Source organism: Sus scrofa, chromosome 17, assembly GCF_000003025.6.
Source record: "Sus scrofa isolate TJ Tabasco breed Duroc chromosome 17, Sscrofa11.1, whole genome shotgun sequence".
Lineage (NCBI taxonomy): Eukaryota > Metazoa > Chordata > Mammalia > Artiodactyla > Suidae > Sus > Sus scrofa.
Window position 1 is genome coordinate 2,027,868 of NC_010459.5, and position 12,470 is coordinate 2,040,337.

The 12,470-nt window shown below is 35.6% G+C and overlaps 1 protein-coding gene across 6 annotated transcripts in view; it reads right to left on the reverse strand.

The window, feature by feature from the left end:
• SGCZ (sarcoglycan zeta) overlaps positions 226–12,470 on the reverse strand; it is a 1,021,521-nt gene continuing 1,009,276 nt past the window's right edge. For 5 of the 6 annotated variants that reach the window (XM_021077242.1, XM_021077240.1, XM_021077238.1 and 2 more), the window contains one exon: positions 226–5,901. In XM_021077242.1, coding sequence (XP_020932901.1) covers positions 5,707–5,901 — 195 coding nt within the window. In that variant the 3' untranslated portion in view covers positions 226–5,706. 6 annotated transcript variants of the gene reach the window in all.

The following is a 12,470-nucleotide window of genomic DNA, read 5'->3' on the forward strand; positions in this document are numbered from 1 at the left end:
AAGAGGAAAAATATATTCAGCTTTTCATAAGAGATGCATGTATAGCAACTATAATTATGTAGGTCAAACTTAATTTTTAAAGCATATATCCTAACAGAATTTATATTTAAAACACATAATTGAAAAAGGTTTCTATGCAACACTAATACTCATATACCTCTTCTTTGAACTTTTTTCTCAATAAAATAAATGAAATGATATCATAGGAGTTCTGATCCTCTTTGTTTTGACTATCATATTTAATCATGATTACACAGTAGCACCAAAATTAGGACAAAATACAAGAATTACAGGAGAGATCTTAAATTATATGAGCTCATTGCATGCTTCAAAAGTCTCATTTTCTGAGGAAAAAAAAGTTTCCAACTGCCAAACTTTGCTGCATTTTCCCCCCAAAGAAATATAATCCAATCCACCCCAAACTAAACAAAAGATACAATAGACTGAGTTTTGAATAGATATGTTATCTACAATTTATGGGACAGATAGTCCATTTAAATAGAAAAAGATTGATTTTACATAAAGCAAGATAGAGTACAAAAGCACAGCTTTTGTAATTTTGGTAATATTGCAATTTTACAAACATATTGCATAGTATGTGTAAGAAAATAGTTCCATTTTTCATATTTCTCTATATACAAGAAAACATTTACATGAAAATTACAAAACAAAATAAATGAGTAGTGGACCTGGTTTAAAGAATTGTATAAATAACGAGACACTCAAACTTGAAATTACATATTTCCATTGTTAGTAAATGTCCTTGCACATCTTTAACCCTGTTTGGCTTTTCTTTATAAATATTCAAACAAATGAGATATTAAAACTGCAAAAACAAAAAGAATCACAGTTCATTATACCTCATTTCCTTTCATGTTTTGCATTGACTTTCTCAAAGAAGGTAACCACTTTGATCAACACTTACAAAATAGCCCAAAAGAATTTCAAATTAATTATATTTTCCAAAGAATTTTTAGCAAGCAATGAAAGTTTAAACTCAGCTGACTAAATCCATCCTGGGCCCATTTTAGGATATAGTCTTTATAACTGTTTATGAATATCAAGGAGTTTATTATACATGTATAAAAGGTAAATGGAGTACACTAACAAATTTTCCTTCTAAAACAAAAGTGTTAATTGATGATAGCTCAGAATCCTGTAAGGAGGATGTTTACTACCTCATTTTGTAATTATAAGCCCTCCTATTCATTTGAATTAATTAGTTAGAAGCAGCAGTGTTGTAGAGTTAAATACAATAGAAATCCCAGTCTTTGGTCTTTGACATTTAAACAACTAATGAACTGTGGTAAAAAACAATATGAATAACAGTGTTCAATGAGGTCATTCACTAGTTTATGGTTATTTTAAAAGAATAAAACTGTGATTTTTTTTTCTTTGTAATCATAATATTTTGTGATATTCATTACTATAATATTCACTAGTATATAGAGGAAAATAATTTCTCCAAGTATCTTTAAATATGGCCACATGAGCAATTCTAATTAGACCAAAGCTACTGGAAGGATAAGGTGACAAGACCTCACTCATCAGAGATTCAAATGTGAGTTTGGTCTTGATGGCTATATAATATAGAGAATTTGGGCAATAAGTATCTTCAAACTATTTTAATAATTTAATATTATGATATTGATATTACACTTGTTATAAAACACAGCACTTAAATGCATTAACACTCTCCATTCTTCTACCTATTGCTGCCTCATACAGAGATACCATGTTTTCAATAACATAATTCATTAGGAGTTTTACTGTATCAAATGCCAGTTTTATAAAATGAGGCACCATCCAACTGAGTAACTCAGATGGCAGAATATGTTGGAATTTTGAATGGCATAACACATTACAAAAAATTCAGCAACTGACTTTTGTGGTCAAAGTACCATTTCTTCAAAACACTTTTTAGTTTGATGGTGATAAGTAATAATAGAATGATCAACAGAGTATTAATATTTGGTAAATATTTCCATTAATTTACTAAATAATTATTTTTAATAAGACCTAAATACATTCTTTTTCTCTTTAATGTTAACTATATTACTGAAGACTGTCAACAAAGCATGGTCTTCTGAAAGGGACATTAATGTTCAAATGATTAGAGCAAGAAAGGAAATATAGATAAAGGGAGAGTGATTGGCTGCTGGAAAGATCTGCATCTCAACATTTACAAACCACATGTTAAGGTGTAGAAGGAGATCATTAATAGCTAGTTGAGATGAGGCTACTGAACTCAAGATTGCTGTCTTCTTATTGGAACCAGAGAAATTTAAGAGAAGAAAGTAACCAAAGAAAACCAGTTTGGTGTACCCCTCCTCAACAGAAGTAAACAGTGGCCAAGACAATGAAATCTATTTCATAGGGTCACATGAGTAGGTAGGGGCAGAATCACAATTGGAGCTCCTGGCTCAGTTTTTAGAGATCTGAGGTACTGGAATCTAGGATTTCCAGGCTAATGTAAAATATGAAGCATAGTTATTTTAAATCTTAAGTTAGATAAATAATTTTAGACAAATTTATAAAGGCTATGGTTCATAATAAAGTAAGAGAGAATAATAAGACTAAGAATTACAGAATAGAAATTTTGGAGGGAATTTAAAAGAGTATTTTTTGGAAGAATCTTATTGAAATATTCTGAAAGAAAAAATAATTTATCCTCTTTGCTTCTCTCCTTTTGACTGCAAAACCTGAATGCAAATACTTCTCAGTTTATTCATTCTCAGTTGAGAATATAAAAGCTAGGAAAGCTTTCAATCCCCTTTGTTCTTTCTATCCTTCCTTCTTGCCTACCTGCTTGCCTGCCTTCTTCCGTACCCACCTTCTCCAGTCAAACTGGATACCAAGTTTAGGGACCATGTAGTATGCATTAAAGGAATCATTTTCTGAGCTTGAGAGAGATAAAAATTGCATCTAAGTAAACTGTATTGTATTTCTATATTTTCTAACATAAAAATGGTATTGGAAAAACAGACAGTGAATCTGTTTGGTTAGCTTGCAGTTAAGAAAACTATATCAAGAAAGAACAAAGCCTTCTTTACGAGGAAATTAAGGACTTTGGGACTAATCTTCAGGGCCTTCAATAGAAGCCCTAACTCTGAGGCTGAGTTTATACTTAGATTCTACGGAATCTTAAACAGCCAGTCAAGTAATTTAAAAGAAAAATTTAATGTTGAATAGGAAAACTACTTATATTACCATTTTTTAAACTACATTGAGCAGATATTTTTACATCATCTAGACATAGTCTAAATCTCATATATTTCTTTTGATTTGTGTTTATAATGTTTCAAAATACACGTGAATTCAAAATTTGACAGCCCCTCACTGGAATTGGATTTTCTTTTTTTTTTTTTTTTTAATCTTTTCTCTTCTCATGACACATAGTTTAAAATTTCTATGGCCCCTTTCACCTTCTATAATATTTGCTCTTGGAATTAGAGCTGGAAGGAATCTCGAGAGACCATCCGATTCAATACTTTTGTTGTAAAGTTGAGTAAATTGAAGCCTAGAGATATTCTCAGACTGCCCAAATTAGCTCACTGATTAGTAAAAGACAGAGCTGAGATTAGAAACAGGGCTAATCACTAATCAAAAGAATTGTTCCCATCTGACTAAGAAACTTTCTAATTATTTTAATTTAGGGATGTTTAGAACTTCAACAAGTCTCAAATTAATACATAGTGTTTTGATAAAAAGTCCATAATATAGTGATTAGCACCTATTATTTCTCAAAATTCCTTGTGTTATACTTTGTGTGAGTATTACGTAAAAGACAGTGTGAGAATTTCTCGCAGTAAATTCTAGTGTTTTAACTTAAATGAATTAAATTCCTGTTAGAATATGACTTTTAAAGCAACTTCATATCTTAACTTCAACTCCAATATCAACGTAAAGTTTTATATAATAACCCCCAAACACAAGTCAAGTTCTATTTTAAAAGTAATAACTGCTTCTCTGCTGAGTACAGAATACACTTAGTGAAATGGAGCTTTTTCAGGTATTCAATATGTTAGGTAATCAAAACAAGTAATTCTGGCTAAATGGTTCACTTTGTTGCTTGTATTACTCAAATTTTTTACTTATATTAACCAATTTATTTCTCCAAGTTCCAATTTTCCGCCTCACCCTGTGTTGTAGTCCTGAACTCCAAAAGTTCTACAGTCATGAACCCCCAAAATGAAACTTCCACACACCTGTCATAGGGTGTATGGGGGAGAAAAACATGGATTGACATGTAAAAATTAAAGACTTACCTTATGGTAATCAAGCCATCTTCCCATAATAGGAAATATTTAATATAATTTTATATTCTTGGATTCTGTAAATTTCAAGTGTTAGAGTTAAGAAGTGTTATGGTAAACGAATCTACAGTATTCTGGAGTTACTTATTAGGAGTTTTACAAAAATAAACAGTAGACATGAAAGGAATGATGCTTTTAGATGTTAGGGTGGCTTAACAGTCTAATAAAAGCAATTATTAAATATTAAGAGCTGAAAGGTAATGAGACTAAATTCCTTAAAATATGAATCTAATGGTGTAAACACATTTCAACATGTTTGCTAACATTTGTATGTTTGACTGTTTAAGCGGGTATTTTTAATTTAATCTCTACTGTCCTTAAGTCTTCCAACAGAAAAATACATAGATATAACTTTGAAGATGATATTCCAATGGAAAGTGAATTCATTCTCAGCATTAGGCATCACAATCGTTTTTATTTATTTAGAGGATGTTTTAATTTTAGCAGTCCGAGTTGAGTATAAAGTACTCAAGGAAGCAAATGAAAATTGTACTATTAGAACCTAGGTGTAAAGGATATAACCTGAATTAAAGAAAAGAAAAAGAATCTATGGATTCCACACCATCAGTATGTCCCTCTTAATCCTACCTTATATTGCAGTAAATAAGGTGTTTTGTTAAAAGCAAATGTGTCACATGCAATAGCCAAATAAATACTATATAAGGCCATTCAGATCTGACAAATGAAAGTATAATGGCATTTTGTTAATTCTGTAAAGATTCTATTGCTGAGAGCTTTCAAAATTACCTAATGTACAAAATTCTAGACTTAGTAGACAAAGAGTAACAACACATTGAATTTAAGGGAACAAATAAAACTCAGAGTGGGATTCTGTCTTGTTTTGTTTCGTTAAAAACCATGTATTGAATTTGATTTTTAGTAAAGCAAGCATTACATAATGCTTTAAAATTTTAAAATTCGGGGATAAAAGTTTACATCCAAAAAGATGAATGGAAAATTGTGCTTTCAGACTGTAGAATTAGTTTTCTTACAGGGTTAACCATTTCATTTTGCCATTGGCTACTGGGAATTTCATCTATGTAATGTATATATGTGCAGTCCATATCCAGGTCCTGCAAAAATCTAAAACTGTGTGCTTCACTTCATGTAGCAAAGGCACCTATGTTATTCTCCCTTCCGAGCAAAATTTATGATCCAGTTTTCCTGCTGAAGACGGTCTTTCCACTGTTCTGTCACTCATACTCTCCGTGTTGAGCAGTACGGGACATCACGGGAGAAGGTGGCCGCGAATCCCTGCTTACCCTGGGAGGAGTTGCTCTGTGGACCATTTGGAGAAGCTCTGGACTGATCACAAGGGAAACGGAGCAGAACTGTGAAGCAGACGGACAGGAACAAAAGGCTATTCTGGTGTGAGGAGAAATCAGTCACTTCAGCTCCACAAGCAGATGTTGCTACTGGACTGACAAGTGGACCCGACCCCGGCGGGAGACAGGTACAGTTTGCCGTTGGGGCAGACGCACAGTTCGTACACTGGCTGCCGAGAATGAGAGGAGCTGGGTGAAGAAGAGGAAAAAGAGCCCGTCGGTAGGTTTCCCAGCCGGATTGTATCCGCATTCAAAAATATCTAGGGGGAAAGAAATTGCATTTTAATTCCTTTAGCATCCTCTATTCCTTAGAGCTTTACAGCATGGTCTAATAAGAAAGATGTTCTGTTGCTTTAGCTGCCAAGCTTTGTCGAACCAACGAATTGCATCCCCAAGGTATAGCCCAAAGGCTCTGTGGCTACCTTTGCCTTTGAGACATGGTGCACTCAGAGAATGCCCTCCATCTGAAAAGCAAAATTAGACAGTCTGCTTAAGGAGCCAACCTAGTTACCTAAACACCATGGTAAATGAATGATTTTTACAGTTTCTTAATTTAACTTCTCAGTCATGCCTAAAGAATAAACAAAGAAATAAGGGTGTTTATGGAAATGCTACTAGTGAAGGCATTGAGTAAGTAATTTTTAAAAAATTATTCTTTGGTCTAATTATTTGTTTTTCTTTTTAGGTAGGGCTGCACCTGTGGCATATGAAAGTTCCCAAGCTAGGAATCTGCAGCTGCCGGCCTACGCCAAAGCCACAGGAATGCCAGATATGAGCCTCATCTTCCACCTATGCCAGCAGCGTGCAGCAACGCTGGATCCTTAACCCACTGAGCAAGGTCAGGGATCCAACCCGCTTCCTCATGTATACTAGTCAGGTTCTTAAACCACTAACCCACAATGCGAACTCTTTATTTTTTAAAACATTCATAGAATCATGTTGATTCACAGTCTATACCAAAGACAAAATGTGCACAATTAACAACAGATAATTATTAGATACAATCATGTTTGCATTCTCCATGAAATATATTACCTGTAATCAACACTTAAGCCGCTAAATCTTCTAATTTGCAAAATTACTTCATTATACCAAATCATGGATTCACCACTTTCAGGGATAGTGGTCATATAATTTTGCCATGCGTGGGGAACATTCCAAAGAAAGGAAAATTGGATCATGAATTTGAATGAGCAAAGAAACCAATTCTTTCTAACTATGGCTTGATTGTATTGTTATATAGCTAATTACTGCCTTAAGGCATCTCTAAATTGACAGGAGAACCAGAGAATACTCCCTTTTCCACATATTTGCCTTCATCCAAGTCCTAATCATTTCTTACTAGGACTGTTGCAGTAGGCCCCTAATTGGACTCCCAGTGGCCCTTCATGTCCTTTGAGTCTACATACTGCTGGAGTGAACGTTTAAGAAATGCAAATCAATTCATGTCATGCTAGCGTGCAAAATTCTCTGATGGCTGTCCACCAAACTGAAAATGAATCTTGATTCCTTTCCACAGCCTACAAGCCCTGTATGATCTAGCCTATCTTTCTAACATCATTTCCTTTCATTCTTCTTGCTGGAGCTCTTGCATTTTCTCAAACATACCAAAACAACTCTGGCTTCAGGGCTTTTTAAATTCTTAGCATGAAATACTTTCCTCCAAATATTTACAAGTGGGGATGTTCAGCAAACAACCCTTAGTGAGTGACCTTTAGTGGTCCTGCTCAGCCACTGGTCAGCATTGCAGTGGGCCCTCCCCCAAGCAAGTGACAGTGAATGACTGTTGGCCTCGCCCCTCCCCTTTCTCAGTATAAATGGGGCCTGAATTCCGACTGAGGCAAGATGGTTTTTTGAAACACTAGTGTGCAATATTCTTGGTCTGCTATCTTTCTGCTTAAAGTCGTTATTCCTTGCTCCAACAAGTCATCTGCAGATTTACTGGCCTGTCCTGCAGTGAGCAGAGGGGACCTGGGTTCTGTATCAGGGATAGATATTAAGTCGTGGTTAGGGAAAGGGGTAGGAGGGAGATTTCCCCTGTTTGTCTTTTTTATATACCTTTAATATTTTTGAAACATAGGAATCTGTGACACACTACAGATAAACCAGAAAAAGAATTCCTGCAGCATAGGCCTGTATATTTTAGATTAATGTAGATATGAACATATTTGTTCAAATCTATACTGAGTGGTCACCTTCGAAAAGAAGGTTTTCCTAAGTACCTAATTAAAGTAACACAAATCCATTAATCTCTCCTTACCAGCTTTATTTTGCTCTATAGTAAAAATGATCTTCCTAACACTATATAAAGTGTGCATCATTTGTTTATTGTTTATTTCTCTTACTTGCAAATACTATTGATGAGGGCAGGTTTGTCTTTGGTTCAAGGCTATATAGCACAGTGCATAGAATTGTGCCAGTGCAAGTTGCATGAAATAATGCTTTCCCTTCACCTTGCACAGATGTCCCACTTCTAGGGTACAGCTGTCACCCTCAATCGAGGCCCAGTTCATCTGCTTTATCAGTTCATCTGCTTTATCCTCCGTGGATCTTTTCCTAATGCAGCAAAATGAGATGACTCTTATTTGGTTCTCCTATGGCTCTATTATTATTATTACTATCTTATTTTGTTGATCACTTGGTATGTTATTTTATAGGCACATTGACATATTACTTTCCTTAATAAACTATTATTCCTTCTTGAAGGTAGAATTAAGTCTGTATTATTTTTTTAATAACTTCAGCATTTGACCCTTCATGTATGGCTGATACTGAACCCAAGTTCACTCTGCTCCCTGCACGACAGGCCAATAAATCTGCAGACAAGTTGTTGGGGCAAGGAATAACGACTTTAATCAGAAAGCTAGTGGACCAAGGAGGTGGCAGACTGGTGTCTCAGAAAAGCCATCTTTCCTCAGTCTGAATTCAGGCTCTTTTTATTCAGAGGAAAGCAGGGGGGGCCAACAGTCACTGTCACTTTTGGCCCCTTGCAATGGCTGAGCAGGACCACTAAAAGTCACTCACTAAGGGTTGCTTGTTGACACAGCTTCTATATAATACAAATAGTTGTTGAATATATGAATAGATCATTAAATAAAAAATGATTGCATTTTCCAAAAATACTCAAAATTAAGAAAGCGTAATTACATTTTCCCCAGGTATCAAATGTTGACATTTACTACCCTACAATTCTATTTTTTTAAAAGAAGAATTTTTTTTCTTATGTGAAAGTTAAAAGTGCACAAAATTAAGCAAAGAAAATGATAACACATTTTAGGGATATAAATGCCGAGCCTCTTTGCTTCCAGCTCTGTGTTTCATGTTGAGGAACATCAATGAGTGCAACACCAATGGTTACATACTATAGGTTCCTGGGCTCATTTCTACATAGGGGAGGAGGGATGACTCCTCTTATGGATTGAGTTTGCAAGAGGAACTGGGCTTGCGCAGGATATTCCCCTTTCTTCAGTTCTGCTAAGGAGCCAGCATGCCTGCAGGAGGCAGGTTTTCTCAAGTTTTGCCAATGTCAAACGTATAGAAGGCAAGCTCTTAGGACTGTGGGGTTTAGGTCTGTGTATGTCGAAGTGAGTTCACTTTAAAGAAATGTTAGGAGCTGGTGTTTTGTCTAAGAAACCTTGAGACACTGACAATAAAGAGTGGAATATGGAAAGCTAAAGAACATGGGGATAAAGAGGCTCCTGTTGGACTGATCAGCAGACTAAGATTGTCAATGGCTCATTTCTTAGTAAGTACAGAAACAAATGTTACTGGCAAGCCCTGCTGGGTTTCAGAGGCTTATTGACTCCATCTCATATTGCTGGGTTTTATAGTTTGTAACTTGTCTTTCCATCAGTGTAGGCCGATTGAATAAATAAATGTAGAGAGGAGCTGTTTTCACACAGCGAGGGCATGTAGGTGGCAGCTTCAGCATGCAAGCCCAGTTGGGGGGCCTCCTCAGTGGAATTAGCCCTCAAATTTTGGTGTGTGGTTTGCTTCAGCTTAGCTATAGCAGTGCCCTCCAGCTCTCCTATGCATTTAGGGAGATACTCTAGACAATATTTGACTATATGACAATACTTGATTCCATAAACTTCAGAGATCCATGCTACCATCTCACTCATATATGGGAAGTAGTTTTTAAATTTAATTTTCTGTTAAAGTATAGTTGATCTACAATGTTGTGCCAATTTTTGGTGTACAGCAAAGTGACCCAGTTATACATACTTTTTTATATTCCCTTCCATCATGGCCTATCTCAGGAGATTGAAGAGAGGAGAAGGGGAAGCAGATTTTACTAATAGATAAAATGAATAGGGCCTTTAAAAAGAGAAAAGTGGGCTTAATTATATAGGGGTAATTAGACCTTCAGTGGTGATCACTTTGTAGTATAACAGACGTCAAATTATAATGGCGTATGGCTGTAGTGTTATTACCACTTTTACCTCAATAATAATATAAAATTAAATTTAAAAGGAATGAAGAAAGGAGAGAGAAAAAAAAGAAATATGCTTACAAACAGTCTAATTCTAGTGACATTCATAAAATGAGGTTCTGAATTTTTTTTTTTTTTTTTGTCTTTTTGCTATTTCTTGGGCCGCTCCCACGGCATATGGAGGTTCCCAGGCTAGGGGTTGAATCGGAGCTGTAGCCACCAGCCTACGCCAGAGCCACAGCAACGCGGGATCCGAGCCGCGTCTGCAACCTACACCACAGCTCATGGCAATGCCGGAACCTTAACCCACTGAGCAAGGGCAGGGACCGAACCCGCAACCTCATGGTTCCTAGTCAGATTCGTTAACCACTGCGCCACGACAGGAACTCCGAGGTTCTGAATTTTAAAAGTTAGCCTCACAGATATAACATCCATCCACAGAAGGATGAACGACTGAATAAATGATGGCTTTCTGTTTAAAAAAAAAAAAAGGGAGTTCCCGTCGTGGCACAGTGGTTAACGAATCCGACTAGGAACCATGAGGTTGCGGGTTCGGTCCCTGCCCTTGCTCAGTGGGTTAACGATCCGGCATTGCCATGAGCTGTGGTGTAGGTTGCAGACGCGGCTCAGATCCCGCGTTGCTGTGGCTCTGGCGTAGGCTGGCGGCTACAGCTCCGATTCGACCCCTAGCCTGGGAACCTCCATATGCCGTGGGAGCGGCCCAAGAAATAGCAAAAAGACAAAAAAAAAAAAAAAAAAAAAGAAAAGAAAAAGAAAAAATACTTTCTTGGTTTGAGACGGAGAAATAAGTCATGAGGTCAAATGGGTCTATATATTGATTCTTTCCAACCCAAGGTCGCTCACCCTCTCCAGCCTTCTGCAGCTTGGATGGACGTGCTTATATTTTTCTGTTCTACTTAAGGCAGTTACGATGACTCTGCTCACTTTCCAACTTCTAAAACTGATATTTTTATTCCATATTGCCCTATAAGCCATACAATTCATTTGTTCTGGAACTCTTCCTGGTACTCAGAATTACACCTCTGAGCTTTTAAGTCACAGCCCATTGTCTTTTCTCCACCAAGAATGTATTTATCCCATTCTTACCTGTTGAAATCTGACCTATCACGGTAGTAAAATATTTAATCAGCCTGCAAAATAAAAATTGTTTTTTCCTTTCTCTGTGATATTGCAACATATATGTTATAAGTTATTGCATTGCATATGCTATTCTAACATTTTCAATGTTTTATGTACAATTGTCATTCATGTTCTTTTCAGGGCTGAATTTAAAACTCATGTCTGAAATGACTGAATCTTCTATAGTGCAGAACTTTGTGTGCAATTTCGTTCTTATTTTGGTCAACTCAATACCAGGTTTGTTCTGATCTTAATTAACTTAAACATTAAGGGTAGAGACTTCATGTTTTTTATTGTTTAATAATTGGTAGATCTATCTTTCTGAAGCATAGTCAATGACAGAAAGAAAGATTTTGTATCATTTCATACTTCTTCCTAGAAAAATTATATGCTATTTTATTTTAATAGAAAGTGCTGTGGTTTTGTCTATCTTTATTTTATTAATTTAAAAAATGGCCACCACTGTAAAACTTTGGCTATGACTTATTTATAGTATAATACTCAATTCACAATTAAATGCTAATCTGTAATTGAATCCAAGGATTCTGCTGATACTTTGAATAAAAGGACACTAGTAAAGTGGTGCATAAATAGTAGCAGAATGGAGATTAATAACCACCAATATTATGGGATGATTCATTATGAATAATTTGAATGAAATAATTAGCATGATAAAAACTCTTTAAAAAAGATGTGAGATGTTTAAGAACAATTTCTCTCTTGCTGTGGTAGACAAAGTATTGTGGTCTGCAATTGCAGTGAGAAGAAATCCTGAAAGGCAATATGGATCTATGTTTTTAAATATTAAAATGCATATTTCTAGATTATTTAGGCTGTAATACCCCCTAAGATGCTAATATGATCCTGGCAATAAGTTTGTTTATAGAAAGGAAGCCACATGTATAATACAAATTGATCTTGAATCTGTAACCGGGCATGAAGGTAAGAAAGGAACATCCTCCTTTTGCTTGTATTAATGTGTGCCCTCATCTTTACATCCGAAGAGGTTTGAAATGCTCCAGAGCAACCGTCTCAAATCATCTTCTATTCTTTATCTTCTCAGCTTGACCTTTATAAACTCATTTAAAAAAATAAGCACATGAAGGAAGAATATATTAAGGGAATTAACTGATAGAAACAGCAATACAACAGACTGTGACCTTCAAGGACTTTGGGAATTGTGGTCAAAATATACAGACTTGCATAAATATTATAAATAAGACTTTGACATAGTGAAGGTAGAATAAAAACACACCA